The 12,661-nt window shown below is 42.2% G+C and overlaps 2 protein-coding genes across 3 annotated transcripts; both read left to right on the top strand.

Annotated features, from left to right (window-relative positions):
• The first annotated feature begins 929 nt into the window (after nucleotides 1-929).
• nek2 (NIMA-related kinase 2) lies at nucleotides 930-4,915 on the top strand. 2 transcript variants are annotated; one of them, XM_015947451.3, is made up of 10 exons: nucleotides 930-1,038; nucleotides 1,189-1,300; nucleotides 1,799-2,016; nucleotides 2,082-2,322; nucleotides 2,590-2,672; nucleotides 2,754-2,880; nucleotides 3,044-3,275; nucleotides 3,845-3,899; nucleotides 4,011-4,087; nucleotides 4,368-4,915. In XM_015947451.3, exons 2-10 carry the CDS (start codon nucleotides 1,205-1,207, stop codon nucleotides 4,568-4,570), a joined length of 1,332 nt encoding a protein of 443 aa, XP_015802937.1. In that variant the 5' UTR covers nucleotides 930-1,038; nucleotides 1,189-1,204; the 3' UTR covers nucleotides 4,571-4,915. The 2 variants fall into 2 exon arrangements, with proteins under 2 accessions (XP_015802937.1, XP_054604014.1); XM_054748039.2 differs by lacking the exon at nucleotides 930-1,038 and having other exon boundaries at nucleotides 1,047-1,300.
• A 247-nt stretch (nucleotides 4,916-5,162) lies between these two features.
• On the top strand, nucleotides 5,163-9,341 carry slc30a1a (solute carrier family 30 member 1a). The gene is made up of 2 exons (XM_015947450.3): nucleotides 5,163-6,424; nucleotides 7,306-9,341. The coding sequence occupies exons 1-2, from the start codon at nucleotides 5,860-5,862 to the stop codon at nucleotides 8,154-8,156; spliced, it is 1,416 nt and encodes a 471-aa protein (XP_015802936.1). The 5' UTR covers nucleotides 5,163-5,859; the 3' UTR covers nucleotides 8,157-9,341.
• Nucleotides 9,342-12,661: the final 3,320 nt, after the last annotated feature.

Genomic DNA, 12,661 nt, shown 5'->3' with positions numbered 1-12,661 from the left:
AACTTTCATAATTAAATCATGTAATGAAATGAACAATATGAGTTTGTTTCTCTTCGTTTATTTCATTCAATCAATCAAATAAAAGTTACATAAAACAACTCATGTTCCCAAATAATCATAAATGAAAAGGAGCAGAAAGAAGCAAAAACTTATATCTGCCTCTTTTTCACATCAAGACATTACCCACCACCCCTCACACCCCCAACACAAAACAAGTCTATCAGCCTACTTAAGTTCTATTATTTCATCATGAGACATTTGACACTTTTTTAAAATACAGAAAATGATTTAGATTGTTTCATTTCACTGTCGAGACAATTTGTTACGTCCCCGACAGGTGTTGTAAAAATGTGAAGGATGGGGGTAACATAAGAACTGGTGGAGGAGTTTAAAATGGGTTTATTTGTAACAAAAAGGTTTTAAAAACACAAGCAAACAGATCTCTCTAAAAAGGCTAACATTACATAGCCAAATTATCAACTATAAAACACCTGCTTAAAACTTATATTAAAAGTTTAACCGAGCAGAAGGTGTTTTAAAATCACAAAGTTGATAAAAAGTCCCAAACAATTTACTGAAATATACAATGTTAAATTTATATGTTTTTATCACAACATCTATTCGTCAAAACACTTGTTTGATTTGTTCTATAAATATTGAAAAATATATATATGTATGTATATATATATATATATATATATATATATATATATATATATATATATATATATATATATATATATATATATATATATATATATATATATATATATATTAGATGTCATCATGGTCCTGTCATTCATACCATGGGTTTTAGCGCCATCGTGTGGACAGTTTAACAATAATACCGTCTACCCGCGCTACTATCGCGGTACTTAGGTACCTGACAACCTCGTGAGTTGTTTCTTCACATTGACCAATCCGAAGCCACAAGATGGAGCGAATGAGCCAATCACGAGCTGGTATTTCAGCACTAATTTTAAACAGAAGAAATACTTCCTGATTCTGAGAAACAAACAACACACAGAAGCGATTTAAGTGAGTAAATAATAAGTAAACGTACATTTCTATTTTTTTAATCATCTGGTCAGACAAACGATACTTTGCTAAAAATCTCAATAAGTTTTGAAGTTTCTGGTTTAAACGAGCTTTAAATCTTGTGTGAATCTGCCCTAACGTTGACGCTAGCGTTGACTAAAACAAGATGCCGACCCGTGTTGAGGACTACGAGGTGTTGTACACCATAGGCTCCGGTTCCTATGGAAGATGCCAGAAAGTGAGACGGAAAAATGACGGGAAAGTGAGTATGTCTCCAAACGAAGTCTAAAAAAAACAGCTGGTAAAATGTTTAAAGCAAGACGATTCGCCATAAAGTGCCTGTAGTTGTTCATTGCAGTGATTGGGACTCTTAACAGCTGAAAAAATGTGTGTGAAACATTAAAATAATTAAACATTTAGAATTTTAATAAGTTTGAAACACAGTCTGTATTGCTAATTACACCAATCTATCAAAATATACTCAGAATTAACACAATATAAGATTTTAAAAAAGTGCTGCAAAGTAGTTTATAGTTGCCAGATATATTCAACAGCCTAAGAGACCATTCACTTGCTCCTTTTGGAAATCTTTTGCAGCTTTTAATTAGTATTTCAGGATAGAAAGGATTTCATTTGACAAAAAGGCCCTTTTTACGTCTAGTGAATACATTTCATATCTGCCCCTTTTTTCTTAATTGGAGTAAAAACTGTATGTTTTCACGACAAAACTCTTTGTAAATGATGCCCATGTGTTCTGTAGATTCTGGTGTGGAAGGAGCTGGACTACGGCACCATGGCAGAGAGTGAGAAGCAGATGCTGGTGTCAGAGGTGAACCTGCTGCGGGAGCTCAAGCACCCAAACATAGTGAGATACTACGACCGCATCATAGATCGTACGAACACCACGCTTTACATCGTCATGGAGTACTGTGAAGGTGGAGACCTTTCCAGTCTCATCAGCCGGTGCATCAAAGAAAGGTAAGGGCTCACGAATGCGTCTGTCCTCTGTGAATCTGCAAAGTTACAAGTTAGTTCCTCTCCAGGCGTTACTTGGAGGAGAGGTTCATTCTGAGAGTTATGGCTCAGCTCACCTTGGCCCTGAAGGAGTGTCACAGGCGGCGTGACGGCAGGGCTACGGTCCTGCATCGGGACCTGAAACCAGCCAACATCTTCCTCGACATTAAACAGAACGTTAAGCTCGGTGACTTCGGTCTAGCAAGGATTCTGAACCATGACACCAGCTTTGCAAAGACTTTTGTGGGAACGCCGTACTACATGTCTCCTGTAAGTTACTTGATGATGTCACATCTGTTGAGCTTTTGATTATAAAAGTTTCTGGGATATTTGCAATTTTTGTTTTATTGTCTTCATTTGAACATATTACTAGAATTTTATTTATATTGTTTAGTTATGAATCATTTTCACCTGTATATGAGACGGTTGCTTTTCCAGATCTACAGTTTAAAAATAGATTTTACACATTAAAATAAACATTTAAAAATCTCTCTTTTTATAGAAATGACTCAATTTCAGTCATTATTGTTCTTGCAGGAACAAATTAACAGGATGTCGTACAACGAGAAGTCTGATATTTGGTCCCTGGGGTGCCTGCTGTATGAACTTTGTGCATTATTGTAAGCTCTTCCACACATTTTCCTTCCCTGTAGCAGTTTTCCAACACCCCTAAGAATATTCCCTGGGTTTTTCTCATTTAGGCCTCCGTTCACAGCGTACAACCAGCAAGACTTGGCAGAGAAGATCCGAGAGGGAAAGTTCAGACGAATCCCATACCGGTACTCTGAGGAGCTGAATGCCTTACTCAGCAAGATGCTCAACTTAAAGGTTTGGAATGAATTATTTAACAATGTTGTAATAGTGTGTAAGATGGCTGTGCACTTTTGTAGGCACTGTGCATGTTTTCCTGCTGTGATGATGCACAAATTTGAATTTTCCTCTGGGATCAATGAAGTATTTTTGAATTGAAATCATTCCTCACTGTTGGCAGGACTATCTGAGGCCGTCTGTGGAGTCGATCCTCCAGAGCAGTCTGCTGAGAGACGTGGTCTCCGAGGAGCAGAGGAAGGCACAGATACGGACCCAAAGGAAGTCTCCAGACCCTGACCGCGCCCCCCATAAGCCAGCTGAAGTGTCTATCCCAGCTGCAGAGCTCCGACTGAGGGAACAGGCAGTGCGGGACAGGGAACTCGCCCTGAGGGAGCATGAGGAGAGACTTGAGAGTAAGACTTGTGCTACACAAACATCATGTGTAACAGAACGGTAATATTTAACCCTGTTTCTAAGAAGTTGGGTCACTTTGTAAAAATGCAAATGATTAGCAACATATGTAGCCTTCTTTTGATTGTTGTGGAATTCATTATCTAGAAGAAGTTTGTTCCTCCACCTGCAAATAAAACGTTAAAGTTCCTAATGCTGATTTTAGAAAGAACTAAAAAGGGAGAATCTGTTTGGGGAATAAAGCAAAGTTTCCCCATTTTTGAAAAACAAACAAGCATTTGTTTCAGTAGGTGGCACTGATTTGAACCCTGTAGGTGATGTTCACAGCAATAAATAAATGAAATAAGCGTATCTGTAACTAAAGGTGCTGGTTAAAGACTGATGCGTTGTAGTCAAACCAATTTGTGTGGATGGAACTGGTTTATTATCTTTAACAAAAAACAAATATTACAGTCAAACGCTGACCTACTTCAGCCCCTGGCTTAACTGTGGTGTTAACATGTTGCAGAGTGTTCATGGAAACAACGTTGTTGTTGTTTTTTTTTTGTTTCCTTCTTTTCCTTAACTCCAGAAAGGGAGCAGGAGCTGTGTGTCCGTGAGAAACTGGCAAATGAAAAGCTAGCACGGTAAATTCTCTACAAAAAACCCACATTTGACCTATTTTGTACATTCAACGCCGTCTTTCTTTGTTGGTCTTTTCAGCTGATTCTTGTTCTCCCTCTATCTGTGCTTTTTAGAGCAGACAGTTTGCTGAAGAATTACGGCGACCTGCAGCACCAGAAGGACCTGGCACTGATCTATGGCAGAGACATAGGTATGAGAAACCGACGGAGACATTTGGACAAACTGAACTGAGATGTTTTTATGTTAATGAACTTTAATCACTGAAATTAATCAGGTTTATGTCATGTAAATAAAGTTTTTATACAACTGTGTTGTCTTAATTAAATTAAACTTGCATTTTAAAGACTCAAACCACACAATGTGCAATCTGAAGTCTGTTGTCAATGCAGAAGTTTAAGTTCCTGATTGAATAAAGCTTATCCTGATGTTTGCTTATTAGTGATTTGACTTTGCATTTTTTTTGAGTGTAGATTTGGAGAATCTGTCTCCGGGTAAGAAGAAGGTCCACTTTGCCGGTGAAAGCAAAGAGAATCAGCAGCTTGATGATCGGAGCGCAACGTCACAGGAGCTAGTGCTGAGGAGACTGCAGGCAGCCAAGCTTCGTGCCAAAAAACTGAATGAAGTGGAGAAGATCTGTCAGTTTAAGAGTAGACAGATCCTTGGCATCCGTTAAACAAAACTGTTGCATATGAATGTGAAGGGCTGAATCTTTACAATTTCATGTACATCTAGTAATTTATAAGATAAAAGTGCAATTGTGACTATAGCAAATCTGTTAGTCAAAATATGTCTTGTATTTTATTCTAGTTTTGTAGTGTCAGTTTTATTCAGCTGCACAGTGTGATGTGTGTGTTAATCTTACAGGCAGCTAAAGTGATTTTAGAATGTAATTTGTATGTTTTTGCTTTGATTTGAGGTAGTTTATCAATTTTGTTGATAATTGGCATGAAAAGGCAGCTTATTCTAGGAATATTTCCAGAACCTCTGCTAATAAAGAAACCTGTTCCGTGACTATAAATGTTAGCTTCCTTTAAACACTGAAAATTATGATTTCATTCCATATACATATATATATATATATATATATATATATACACACACACACATTTTTTTTAAGTATTGATTTTATTGTACCTTTCTTAAACACCCCACAAGGGGTCATCACGTTTCCTGTGATACATTTGATAACGGGCAACAAAGCAGAGATCACCACACCTGGAAGTCATTGCTTTGTTTGGTGAACATCATTAGAATAACTAAACACTGAAGCCGATTAATAAATTAGATTATTTATTTAGCAATTATAGACACAGCTCTAGGCCTGATTCACAAGCATGGTTTGAGAAAACGACTCAATTGTGCTAGAAACAAATCAAAGACTTCAAAAAATCTGTTGATGTTTGCCTTCTTTGACTGAATTATCTTCATTGATGAAGCGGAATAAATGTTGGCAAAATCATCGATCACACACATAGCGTCATAAAATATCGCGAGATTTACCGTTAGCGTGCGTAGCGTAGCAACCAGCGTTGTCTGGTTCCTTAGCACCTCCTACTTAGTTACAAACGTAATAACATTCGACCAATCATATGCCTTCTTAGGAGCTCCTCGTCCAATCAGAGGTATCGTGGGCGGTTCCTAGCGCGTCTTGTTCCGTGTGGAAAGTTTACCGGCTCGGGTGCAAAGTTTCAGCCGTCTGCAAACTGGAGCTCGTCGACAGACGTGTCTGAAATGTGCTGGTGACGTTTGTGATCTATTCACACGGTTACTAGAATTTAGTTACTTCCTCTAATAGTTTTCCTCGTCGTTGGTCTTTGATATAGCTGCTGCCAGATATCAGCATCGGAAGCTGTTAGCATCGACTGCATTGTCTCAGGGAGGTGGCTCACAGATGTCAGGGAAGACCCGGTGAAGCGTTATCTGATTCTAAACTTGAATCGACGAAAAACTAAAGAAATCAAGATGGCCTGCGAGCCCAATCGTGCCCGTTTGCTGTGTATGCTGTCTCTGACTTTCGGCTTCTTCATCGTAGAAGTGGTGGTGAGTCGTATCACCTCTTCTCTGTCCATGCTGTCGGACTCTTTTCACATGCTATCGGACGTCATCGCCCTGGTCGTGGCTCTGGTCGCCGTGCGGTTCGCCGAGAAAACCCACTCGACCAATAAGAACACCTTCGGCTGGATCCGGGCGGAGGTGATGGGGGCTCTGGTCAACGCCGTCTTCCTCACGGCGCTGTGCTTCACCATTGTCCTGGAGGTGATCGAGCGTTTCACCGAGCCGCATGAGATCGAGAGGCCGGTGGTGGTCGCCGGGGTCGGAGCCGCGGGGCTTCTAGTCAACCTACTCGGTTTGTGTTTGTTCCACGGACACGCCGGCGGAGGCCACGGTCACTCCCACGGGGGTCACTCTCACGGAGGCAAAGGCAAGAGAGGAAAAGCGCAGAAGACTGGCAACGGGTCAGCTGGAGAGGAGTCCAACAATTTAGTGGGGAACCACAGCAGCCCTGGTGATGGGAGACCCAGAACCGGTAAGTGTGGACAGAATGGTTATAATCAGACTTCTCACAGATCTCCTTCTAATAAATTAAACACCCCAGATGACTCAAAACTACAGCAGTTAGTCATCAATCCACCATGAGGTCTGCTTAAGCCCATTATTCTTAGACAGCTGTGTTGTTTTGGTCACGGATGTTTGGTAACATTTATTTGTTGGGTCAGTAAATCCTTAGAAACTAAACTCCTGTGACGAGTGTTCCTTCTCCCAGCTGTTTTTAGAAACATCTGGTGTTTTAAAGTCAGATCTGAAATGTTCTTGTAGCTCTTTTTTGTTGCTTAAATTTCTTAAGGTCACACAGAAAAATCACCCAATAAGCTGCTGGTCCTACAGTGCCCTCCCATCAATAAAGGGTTAAACCCATATACAGAAGACCCCCCCCACACACACACACACACAGTTAGGCTCTGACAGCTTCAATAAATGGCCACTATATCCCCTTCTCTATGCACTGATTGCTGCTACTGGGTCATACATCAGTGTAACCGTGGAGTCGACAGACCCAGACACACCATTAGCGGTTGATGAATGACCCGATGGCGCCCCTGGATGGAAAAGAGCCGTGGCCGTTCCTCAGGTGCTGCTCCCCCAGCTCTGCCTCTCTGCCCGCAGTCGCTAATTGAATTTGCTTACTGTGAGTGTAGTGTTATGTTCTATTTAGGATACCGCACTCCAGGAGTTCACTCATTCATTCACAGCATGTTCTCTCTTGTGTGCAGTCCCAAGATCTTGGTGAAGATCTTTAAAGTTTGATTTGTTTGTTTCACATGTTCCTTTTGACACTTCCTATGTTTCAGTATCTTGGTGTCAAAGTCTGTGGTGATCTGAACTCACTTTTCTGATGTTTATCTTCAGATGTGAGCTGTACGGACAGCCCAGAGCTGCAGATGAATGGCAACACCCACTTCGACGAGCTGGACCTTGACCACGACTCGTCGTCGCAGCTCAACATGCGCGGGGTCTTCCTCCACGTGCTGGGGGACGCCCTGGGCTCTGTCATTGTGGTGGTCAACTCTGTCATTTTCACTTTTGTGTGGAATAGCTGTAAGGGCAGAGAAAACTGCGTGGACCTTTGTACCGACAAACACGCCATAGCCAACCAATATGGCAATTCCACAGTAACCGCTGGGCCCTGCTGGGTTCTCTACATGGATCCCACGCTGTGCATCATCATGGTGTGCATCCTGCTCTACACAACCTACCCGCTGCTGAAAGAGTCAGCCCTCATCCTGCTGCAGACTGTCCCCAAGCAGATCAACATACACCACCTGAATGAGCGGCTGCTGGGCCTGGACGGCGTCCTGGCCATCCACGATCTGCACATCTGGCAGCTGGCCGGGAGCAGGATCATTGCCACGGCACACATCAAATGCCACGACCCCACAGCTTACATGGAGGTGGCCAAGCGCATCAAGGACTTCTTCCACGACGAGGGCATCCACGCCACCACCATCCAGCCGGAGTTCGTCACGTTCAGCTCGGAGTCTCGGGACTCCTTGTGCGAGCTCTCCTGTAGGACTCAGTGCGCTCCCAAACTGTGCTGCGGCTCCACGGACAAACAGAAGGCCGGCAGTGACAGCAAAGCTGCTCTCGCCTCGGGCTTGGAGGTGATCAGCGAGACCCCAGAGCAGGCTGCTGAGGTTCAGGTTTGCCCTCGGACTGAGGCCGAGGTCGCCGTCACCAGAGAGGTGGAGTCGTCTCTGTGAAAACGGGTGGAAGAGGAAACGGGAAGACATCGCTGTCATTTAAAGGAAGCTGGAATTGTCGGACCTGATTAGAAATGACTTGTTCCTGTTCACGAATTTGATCCGTAGCCTCGTTCCCGTTGTCTTGCTTCTCCCAGCAGCATGGTTGTGATGCATGCTGGGATACACGGACCTCCTCTTCTCCAGGACTGGATCGAGGCCTGCATGAGTGTCCCTCATCAGCACCGTGCTGTGACGTCTCATCTTGTTTTCTGGTGTTTTCTGTGCCAAAGCTTCTCATCGCAGGTCCAAAGGGACCCGACAGCCCCCCCCCCCCCCAGTAGGCTACAGAGTTGAACCTACAGACCTCTTGACAAAACTTCTTGTTGTTTTTTGCCTTTAGGCATTGTGCAAATCTATTTTCTTATACCCTTTTGGCTACGAGTGGAATAGTATTGTGTTGCATAATAATTTAAGTATTTATTAGAAATGATTTATCGCTCTGTAGATGCTGTTTGTAATATTTAGTTTGAATAATTAACAAAGATTTTAGCAGTTTTATCTTGTTTTGAAAGAAACATTAATGCTGTAGTATTATTTTTCAAATCGGATGCTTTTATAATGATTTAGCTCTTTTTGACTCTCCTCTGGCCTCGACTCAAACACCTCTCTCTTTGCCTTTTGGAGATGCTGCTGTCATGTAGCACTGAGTACTGAAGACACGTCTAACTCATTTAAAATGCTTTTCAGAAACAAGCACTGCTCATCATCAACGAACAACTGGACAGCTTTACTACGTTAGTAGATTCTTGTGTTGAGACCTACGTTTCCGGGACGTTTCTGTCACGTTTGCATGATCAAAACCAGACCTGGCGCTCTTCGCGTTGAGCTGGAGCTGCCGCTCACCGGCACCTGCTGGCGTCGTGAATCTGCCGGGAACGACTCATCATCATCCAGCTGAAAAGATACGCTGAAGGTTGATCTTCCACTCCCTGTTAAATGTGTATGCAATACAGAAATACGTGCTGGGAATGTTCTTTTTTTTTTTTTTATTTGTACAGTTTTTTTTTTTGGTCACTTTTATTCTGTCATGACTTGAGCTCAATGTGCAAATTGACAACAACTGTGTTTTCTAATTGTGGGACATGTCGGCTGATGTTTTTGATATATATGCATATATATATATATATATATATATATATATATATATATATATATATATATATATATATATATATATATATATATATATATATATATAAATCAAGTGTCTGTGGAATAAAAACTAAATGTGGCTGTTCGGAACAGCTGAGGAACTTAGATTTGTCTCTTTTTTTTCAAATACAACAAATTGAACTCATTTACTAATAAATCCTGATTAATTTGCAGCTTTTACACCTGAAGCAGCTTCAGCTGGGCATGGTTTTGATCTGTATGTGACTAATTGGCTAGTTGCATTTCTTTAAATATCAAAACATCACAATAATTCGCACCTGCTAGAATAAATCTGTCCCATTACGGTAGTTTATTTAGTTTAAGCCGTAATTACAATGTGGTGGAAATCCTGACATGGCTGCAAAGTGAAGTAAAACCTCAAAATCAGCTGAGATCTGCACAAAGTTCACAAGGAAACCTCTACATCAGGGTGCAAAGTTGTGAGTTCTCAGAACACAACTGAGTGTGCAGGTCCAGGAGGAAATGTACGGCTCATGTTCTCTACCCACAAAACCTCAGACTTATCCAAACAGTAATGATGGTCGGGAGCAAAGAGAGCTGCGGATTGCTGTTTTGGAACAACATAAATCCATAATTGCCGTGTTTCACTGCTCACTTCTCGTTTCTCTCCCTGCCGTGTGACAAAGCTGATTCAGAATGACTTTCAGTTCTGAGGCTCCTGACTGTACATGCCATATTGGAGCTGCTGCTGACAGGGTAAGGGGGTGGGGTGGGGTGGGGGTTTATATAACAGGTCCTGGGACATTCCTTTGGCAACAAGTGCAAGACTGCCCAGCATTCCTCTGTGCTCCCGGGGCGCTGGTCTCCCTCGCTGTCCCGCATGGGGGCCGTAACTTTGGGTCATCTTTACCTCGTTTCCCGTCAGGATTATTTACAAAACTATAAATAATTCGCAGAATTATTTATAACAGTCAGAATAAGATGATGGAGCTTACAGGTAAAAGTGGCGACTACATCAACACATGTATTAGTCTAACCCGGTGTGTGTGTGTGTGTGTGTGTGTGTGTGGTCTCTTAGGGGCCATCTGTCTCTCCGGCTTTGTCCGTGGGATTTTCAAACTGGGTGAATCCAGGCAGGAGGGTGGGGAGGGGCGTTTAACAGTAAATCTGCAGGTGAAAGGTCACTGCTGCTATTTATTCACCTTTGCTAACACAGCATTTGTAGGTGCGGCAACCTGCGTACAATAGTCGGCCTGAAAATGCGGTCTCCGGGTCTGCAGCGATACCCTTCTCCCTGCGTAAGCTAAAAAAAAAAAAGGCAGGGCACAGTGACCCCTATGACCTTGAACACACAAAGAATCAACCTAATAAAAAATTATTCTTTTGATGCAGATTTAGCTTTTCACTTTCATATCACAAATGAAACGTACTGATAAAATGAAAAATACTTTTTCTGGGAAAGGAAAACCTGATCTGTGTCTTCTTTGTGGCTTTTCTCCTTTCGGCGTGCGGTAACCTCCTGAAATTTGTTGTAAACTTCAAACTCAACAGAAATCAGAGTGCAAGCTGGACTTTTGCAGAGTTAGCAATCTAGACAGATAATAAGACGGGTTTGGACAGCCAGGATGGGACAGTGACAGTCCCTCAGTGATGTCCCAAACAGAAGAGTCACTGTGCCACATTCACAGACGCTGGGATTTTAGTGTTTTAGAGTCAATTAGCTTTTCTGTTGATCAGGATGTTTAATCACAATGAGGTCTGCGGCCTGCCGAACGCTGGATAAACAGTTTCAGGGTTTCTTCCAGTTGAACAAAAAAATGAACTGTAACGCACAAAAAGGCAGACGTTTGACCTGTGGCCCACTCAGACAGGCAGAAATATTATTGATCAGGATGTGTTTTTGTGTTCAGTCAGTTCACAAGCTCCCGCAGTAAACCTAACATCTAAATGAGCTTCCAGTTCCTCGGTAGCCTGGTCAGCCATACTCTCTCTGTTTAATTAAGACAGAGAGAGTCTGGCTGGCCAGGCTAGTTCCTCAGCTCTGTCCACCCTGAAGACACTTTCATTTTTCTTTCCCCCTTCTTAGTTGGTTCATCGGGGACAACAATCTGTTCCACGTGATGAAAAGCATCAAGATGCAAGATGTCTAAATTGAAAAGTAAATTAATTTAAAAAATCTCTGCAGAGATGCCATTTGATGACTTTAGCCCTTCGTGTAATGCTCCTGCAGATCACTGTTAGTGAATCACATGCATACTCTCAAACATTTCAACCACTTAAGGTGGAATAAGGTAGTTTTGGCTTGCTTTTAGCACCCCCTAGTGTCCATTTGTGGAACCAAAAGTAAAATGTATCTCCTAGCTATGTGTTTGCTTTCAAAACCTTAATCTAACAGCTGAAACGTCTCCCCAGCCGTCATTAGTGTCTACAGGATGATTCATCACTAAATTAAACAAATCAGCTGTGTTCATGATCTAAAACATGCAGGAAATGTGCTGGAACCAGACTCCAGCACCAGGCATGTCAGCTCCCTTTTGGACAAGAGGGCGCCCGCCGGTCTGAAGTTGTAAGTGGAATATTCTGGCCTTAGGGGCTGGGTGACCTTTCCTTAACCCCGTAAAGAGTCGTTTTAGCACACACTGGCTCAAGAAAATTATTAAAAAGTGGGAAAAAGTTGCAAAGTATCCAACTATAGCAGTTTTACAAAGCTAATATAGTGGAATGCAGCCCTCGTTAGTGCATCTTTGCTTTCCCATTTAAAAGCTAACTGCAAATCCTAAATATGTGAATATACATAGGATGGCCACAGTCCATTTATGGCTCATAGTGTCTCCACATGCTGGTTGACAAACAAAGTAATGAACTCACCGCTATAGGTGTCAGCCATATTCCATAAAATAAGATGCAAATACGTCCTTTTTCTAAATAAACTTAAACACCTCTATCTGCTCTTGACTCAAAGAAAAGCCTAATAACCGAAATAATCCAAAGTTTATGCAAGTTGTTTCAAACGAGCTGCAGCCATGTTTGTTTTTTCAGTAACATCCCGCCCACCAACCCAACTGGCCCATCAGACCAATAGAGTCCATGCTGTCGTTCTTTTCAAAACACAGAAACAGTTTTGTTTACCTGTTTTGTCGCTACGTTTTGCCGGCGGCTGCAGGCTTCTTCAGGCTGACGCTGATGGTGGCGCGTCACTTCCTTCTCCGTTTATCCGCGGGCAGCAGACGACATACTGGAAATCATACCAAAAGGACAAACAGAAACTCTAACACAACACTTGAATAACATTGATAACACAAGCAGCATAAAGTTCACTTATGAGTCAGAAACAGAAGGCAGTATAGCAT

Source organism: Nothobranchius furzeri, chromosome 2 (genome assembly GCF_043380555.1).
Source record: "Nothobranchius furzeri strain GRZ-AD chromosome 2, NfurGRZ-RIMD1, whole genome shotgun sequence".
Lineage (NCBI taxonomy): Eukaryota > Metazoa > Chordata > Actinopteri > Cyprinodontiformes > Nothobranchiidae > Nothobranchius > Nothobranchius furzeri.
The sequence above is the reverse complement of the archived record's forward strand: the minus strand, read 5'-3'. Positions and strand labels throughout refer to the sequence as shown.

Bases quoted from the DNA above. Each gene is read 5' to 3' on its own strand.
- nek2 (XM_015947451.3), top strand. From the start codon at position 1,205: ATGCCGACCCGTGTTGAGGACTACGAGGTGTTGTACACCATAGGCTCC. The intron at 1,301-1,798 runs GTGAGTATGTCT...TGTGTTCTGTAG, and splicing joins GACGGAAAAATGACGGGAAA to ATTCTGGTGTGGAAGGAGCT. The intron at 3,276-3,844 runs GTAAGACTTGTG...CCTTAACTCCAG, and splicing joins GCATGAGGAGAGACTTGAGA to AAAGGGAGCAGGAGCTGTGT.
- slc30a1a (XM_015947450.3), top strand. From the start codon at position 5,860: ATGGCCTGCGAGCCCAATCGTGCCCGTTTGCTGTGTATGCTGTCTCTG. The intron at 6,425-7,305 runs GTAAGTGTGGAC...GTTTATCTTCAG, and splicing joins TGATGGGAGACCCAGAACCG to ATGTGAGCTGTACGGACAGC.